Source organism: Pristiophorus japonicus, chromosome 8 (genome assembly GCF_044704955.1).
Source record: "Pristiophorus japonicus isolate sPriJap1 chromosome 8, sPriJap1.hap1, whole genome shotgun sequence".
Taxonomy (NCBI): Eukaryota; Metazoa; Chordata; class Chondrichthyes; family Pristiophoridae; genus Pristiophorus; species Pristiophorus japonicus.
Window position 1 is genome coordinate 3983285 of NC_091984.1, and position 6000 is coordinate 3989284.

The 6000-nt window shown below is 45.1% G+C and overlaps 1 protein-coding gene across 1 annotated transcript in view; it reads right to left on the bottom strand.

The window, feature by feature from the left end:
* Window positions 1-5499, bottom strand: part of LOC139268000 (LIM/homeobox protein Lhx8) — a 51303-nt gene extending 45804 nt beyond the window's left edge. Inside the window, exons 1-3 of the mRNA XM_070885961.1 lie at window positions 5422-5499; window positions 3420-3572; window positions 1211-1332 (exon numbers count right to left, since the gene is read on the bottom strand). Of these exons, the coding sequence (XP_070742062.1) occupies window positions 1211-1332; window positions 3420-3572; window positions 5422-5499 (353 nt within the window). The remainder of the gene's footprint in view (window positions 1-1210; window positions 1333-3419; window positions 3573-5421) is intronic.
* Between the last annotated feature and the right edge of the window lie 501 nt (window positions 5500-6000).

Here is a 6000-nt window from a genome sequence, read left to right on the forward strand (position 1 = left end):
ATTAAGTTGACTGATCTGTAACTCCTTGGACATGTCTTATCCCCCCTTCTTAAATATAGGTATTGTTAGCTATCTGCCAGTCCTCTGGCACTGCATTTTCTAATGAATTATTAAATGTGTGTAGTAATGCCCTAGATTATTTTAAAATGCGTGGATGCAATCCATCCAGACCAGAGGTTTTATCCCGAGTTTGATTTGTTTATTTAATACATCCCCTCGTTAATTTAAATGTACTTCTCATTACTCATATCATCCTAAATCATGTCCAACTATTCTAATTGCCTAGTAAATACTGAAGCTAAATAATTACTTAATATTTCTGCCATCTCTATCGTTACCCATGGTATTATCCCATCTATCCCTCAACGGCCCTATTCCCATCTCAACCTTATTTAATTATAATTCTTGTGCCTTTAAAATATTTTCCTGTTTTGTTTTAGGTTCCTTAATCATTTTATTTCGTAGTTTCCCTTTCCAATTGTTTTTTGGCTTCTCTCCCAGAAAGGGTGGGGGGGGATCTGGAACACACTGCCTGAAAGGGTGGGAGGTGCAGAAATTGTCACTGCATTTAAAAAGTACTTGGATGTGCACTTGAAGTGAGGACCACGAGCTGGAAAGTGGGATTTGACTGGATATCTCTGTCCGCCGGCACGGACACGATGGGCCGAATGGCCTCTTGCTGTGCCATAAATCCCTCTGATTCTGTAAGGACAGGTCTGCTCACCATCTCCCACAATTGTATTAACTAGGAGTAGAATTTGTTAGTGTGCAAATGTCTCAGTTTGTAAATTGAAACCCTAACAGTAAGCTCGCTCGGTTTGGAGCGTCAAACTGCCCGGCACATTGCTCCTTCGTATTTTCGCCTCTTGTCCTCTCCCAAGATAACTAAAGCGAACTCCAAGATCCCGCAATGCAAATCAAAATAAAATCCCGCGTCAACACGAATTTTCAAGTCCCAGTATTACTTCGGGAACGCTATCGCTCCCAACTCGGAAGCTCCCTGGTTCCAATTTGGGTCAGACGCGATTTTGCAAAACAACAACACGATGCTGGGCGCTGGAATCAGTTCTTAAACCGCTTCCAACTACAGGCCAAGCGGGAATGCAAAGATCTGCTGCAGAAGCCCAGCGGTGTCAGATCAGGGTCTCAAACAGATTAAGTTGATCGAGACTAAACTTAATTTGTTTTTTTTTTAATACCCGATAGGTACCTGAAGTAATCCAGTTTGCAAAATATTTCTTGATCTTTGATGTAGCAGCTGGTGTGCCGGCCCAGAGAGTTTCTGCACACGCTACAAGCCAAACATCTGACGTGCCAACACAACTCGTTCACCTGGACAGGTGGAGATAACAGCGACAAGTTAGACAGGCGAGGCTCGGCTGGAGGATAGGTGGAGACTCGCAAGCGCCATTGGAAGCATCGATTCAGGCATCGGCAACTGGTGTCCCATCCTTTAAGTCTACACTATATTGCAGTCGCAACACTCGAGTGGTCATTCTACCGGACAGAGTCACAAAAAGAGTCACATAAAAAAGGAGCCTTTCACGACTTTAGGACCTCGCAAAGCGCATAACAGCCAATGAAGTATTTTAGAAGTGCTATAATTCACAAGGAGGGGCCGTTTCCAGTGAAAGGCAAGTCAGTCACCAGACGACACAGATTTAAAGGAGAGAGGAGGAGAATGTTTTTATGCAGCGAGTTGTGGTGATCAGGATCGCGCTGCCTGAAAGGGCGGTGAGAGTAGATTCTATCGCAAATTTAAGAGAATTGGTTAAATACTTGGGAGGAAAAAAATTACAGGGTTGTGGGGAAAGCAGCGGGAGCGGGATTAACTGGATAGCTCTTTCAAAATGGGCTGAATTACCTTTTAGCCGATTCTAAAATGCTCCCCAGCGGACAATACAACTGACGGATAAAAAAAAATAGTATTTCATTCTCGGCATGTGACCATGACTGGTATTCATCGCCCATCCCTCATTGATCCGAGAAGGTGGTGGTGAGCCATCTTGAATTTCTGTGTAGCAATGTGCTAGAACTGGAGGCCAGTTCAGAGGGCAGTGAAGACTGAAACACGTTGGTCTGGGACTGGAGTCACAAATAGGCCCAGTCCAGGTAAGGGCGGCAAGTTTCCTTCCCTAAAAAAAACGACCAGTGACCAGTTGAGTTTTTAAACAAGTGAGGAGCTTCAGAACCACTTTTTAAAAACCTGAATTTGATTTCCAGCTTGGTGGTGGTGGTGGGATTTGAGTACATTACTCGTCCAGCAACATGAATCTCCATCACCGAATGGTCTACTCCTGCACCTATTTTCTGTGTTTACAGTCTTCCTCAACCGAAGAGGAGGTTTGGTGAAGGAAAGACCTGCGTCAGTGGGAAAGCTCAGACAAGACTTCAGACATTTACTGAATTCCTTGTGGGTGAAAATACAGCTATAGGATCCAAGAGTCTGTCAGACAAGAGGGGGAAGCGTTTTAAAAGGATTGAGCATGTTGTCAACCGCCAATGACCAGATGCATTTCAACAAGAATTCAGGAAGGGATGGTCGGACGCTCAAAACAGCACAACGGTGGCCGATTAATTGACCCCTAACAACTTGCCACTTTTAACATAGGGAAACATTCCGCGGAGCTTCACAAAAACCAGTCAGCATGCCAAAGGAAGAGATATTAGAAGGGTTTCATAAAAAGTTTGGTCAGAGGGGAAACATATAAAGAAAAGCAAAGACCTTTCATGGCCTCCATATAGTCGCTGATGTAATGTAGGAAACACAGCAGCAAATTTGTGCACAGCAAGCTCCCACAAACAGCAATGGAGATATTGACCAGATCATCTGTGTTTTATGTTGGTTGAGGGATAAATATTGCCATGGTCATCGGGGAGAACCCCACTATTCTTCGAAATACAACGTCCACTTCAGCGGGAAGATGGGGCCTCGGGTTAAAGTATCATCCGATAGCACTCCCTCATTACTGCACTGGAAGTGTCAACCTAGATTACGTGCTCAAGTCTGGGACTTAAACCCACAGCCTTCTGACCCGGAGTGCGCTGCCCACTGAGCCAGGGCTAGAAGTTGGGGAAATGTAATACAAATTGTTTTACATGGGCAAAAAAGCCACACATTTGGAATGACAACTTTACTGTAAATTCGAGCTGGTACAAAAACACAATAACCCTTTACCACTTTCCCCACACCAGAAGGCTCGATGGTTGGTGGAACGCAGTTATCCAGGTGCCAATTGCACCGTCACTTTCCCTTCCCTAAAAAGTTCGCCTTTCTGGACAATTCAGAGTTAAGACTGTGGTCCCAAAGACGGCGCAACCCCAAACCACTTACTGATCGCCGCCAGTGCTGTACAAGTACGGCTTTCGATTTACTGGGTTATATTGCGAGGGGAGAGCGAGTTATTGGTCGTGCTCACCTTCAGGAGGTACCGATCCACTATCTCCAGCCCACAGCTGCGGCAGACATTTCTCGCGGTCCTTGAAGACGCCATCGACTGTGGGGATAAGGACGGCGAGGCCGACGTGGCTGGGGAGCAGGATTCGTCTTTAACAATTCGATCAGAATTAGTCTATATAATATATATAAAAAACACACACACATGGTAAATTAGTATATAACAGAGACACATGGTAAATTAGTCTATATATAAAACACACGGTAAATTAGCACTCAAGTGCAACGTGGTGTCAAAAAAGGTATATAAAAGAGAGACGAGATTAAGAAGGGATTGGGTACCAAACTGTAAGCGCTCCTGGGTTTCCGATTTCTCCCGAAGGGGACAGAGGAGATAGTTTCCGAGTCGTCCGACATGGCTTTTAACTGAAATACAGAGCAGAGGTTTGAAGAGCGGGCTTGCAATGCATTGTGAACTAGTTGCGCCAATCGATCCTTTAACAATAATAACCGCTCCCCCGAATAAATAGTAACCACTCGCCCCGTTCAGCATGACACCGCTTGTGATGAAGATGTAATCTGGAAAAGTAAATACCCTAGATTCCGTTTACTAAACACGCGCACGCACAAGACACTTGAATGAATCATTAGCGTTCATTCCAATGTCACGGGCTATTTTGGTCAGGCGGTGCCCTTCCACCCCACTAAGTTGCACAAAAGCTTCTCATTTCTACCCATCAATTCCCGACGTCAGTCTAGTCAGGTTGGAGTCAGTGAGGGAGAGGGATTTAAAAAAAGGGAACAGTGATTTCCCCCCTCCCCCTCCAACAATTAAAACAGTCCTTGTTCAATCCAAAACGTCTTTGAAAGGGTAACCTCGAGGTGAAGAGGTTTAATAGGGGGTACTTGAACGATAATTACAACTAGTCCGCTCTGGTCATGTTTGTGCGATTGACAATTTGAAGAAAAGGCGAGGGGCAATTATTGGTGCAGGTGATTCACATCAACTGTCCCGAGGAGATAAGCTCTCCTTGAATTATATATTGAAACAAAATCAACGCAGTTTTAAAATACACACACACGAACGAACACGGCTTTACTAAATCTCTAACCGACTTGAACGGTGTATGGGGACTAGATAGCGAATTCCCACTGCCATGTCTAATTCTAGCTATACAGACCGCTTCGATCAAGGTGCCAAGATATTTCAGTAAAGTCTGCAGTCTATTAAATGCGAAATGGGTCCGTTTCCAACCCAAGATTGTTTCCTTAACAGGCAACTCGTTATAAACACGCAGTATTCACATTACGACAACATCATAATAGCAGGAGTAGGATATTCAATATCATGGCTGATCTTCGACCTCAATTCCATTTTCCTGCACAATTCCCATATTCCTGGATTCCCTTAGTGCCCAAGAATCTATCGATCTCAGTCTTGAATATACTCAAAGATTGAGCCTCCACAGTCCTCTGGGACAGAGAATTCCAAAGATTCACCACCCCGAGTGAAGAAATTTCTCCATCTCAGTCCTAAATGGCCGGCCCCTTAGTCCGAGACTGTGACCCCCTGGTTCTAGACTCACCAGCCCGGGGGAAACATCCTCCTTGTCTAACCCTGCAAGACAATATCTTGACTAGATTGACTCCCTCCCCAATAACCCGATTATTTGACTGAACAGGGTCACCGACAATCTGGAAACCGATTGCTTCGCTGCCCCCCCCCCCCCAAAAGAGTTGTGGGGTACTTTTCCAGTCATGACAGGGCCATTCATTGCAGCGATTCGGGCAACTATCGGGGTGATTTAAGGTGAATCCTGACGAACCATTTGCAACAGCAAATACAGGAAACGGCTTGGAACCACACACCCCGCGTCTACAAAACAAGCCGGCAGTTCCCGAAACATGCCACTGCCTCTCGGCTCTGTGGTTTAATTGCCCCCTCCCCTGATTAAAAAGTAGCGCGGTCCCCTCCTCCCCACCCCCGGGGCTATCTCCAGATACATTCACCCGCCGCTTCTTACCTTCTCCAAACAGGCATCCGCGTAGCTCTCTCGGCCTGCAGTGCGACACACTAACAGCTCAGTACTCTTCCAGTACATTGCATTCAAAACTCGGATCCCAATCGCATATCGCACCCAAAAAAACAAAAATCCGGGTTTGGGTTGTGGTGGGGGAACGTTTACGTTCAGGAAATGTTCCAAAAACTTTCTAAAAAATTATTGCCTCTGCTCCAAAGCTTTTTTTCCCCTGTCAAATTGCTTCCCGTTCCGACATTCAACTGCCTGCGTGTTGCTTTTAAAAAAATAGTTACCTTGGTGGATGGAACTTTTACAAAAAATACACTTTCTCTAACCACACCTCCTGAACATAGTACAGCCCTCGGAGATGCGAGGATTTTTATTCACACACACACACAAAATAGCTTGGGGAATCTGTTGCTCTATCTATCTCTCTCTCTCCGTCCAACCACCAGTATTATCTCACCAGTCTTTATCTCTAAATCGGTTACACAACTCTACTTCAATGTCAACAAGGACTCAGGTTACCTTCCCGCAGCCTTTTGAAAGGAGGGAAGGTACGTAAACACATTTACAGTCACT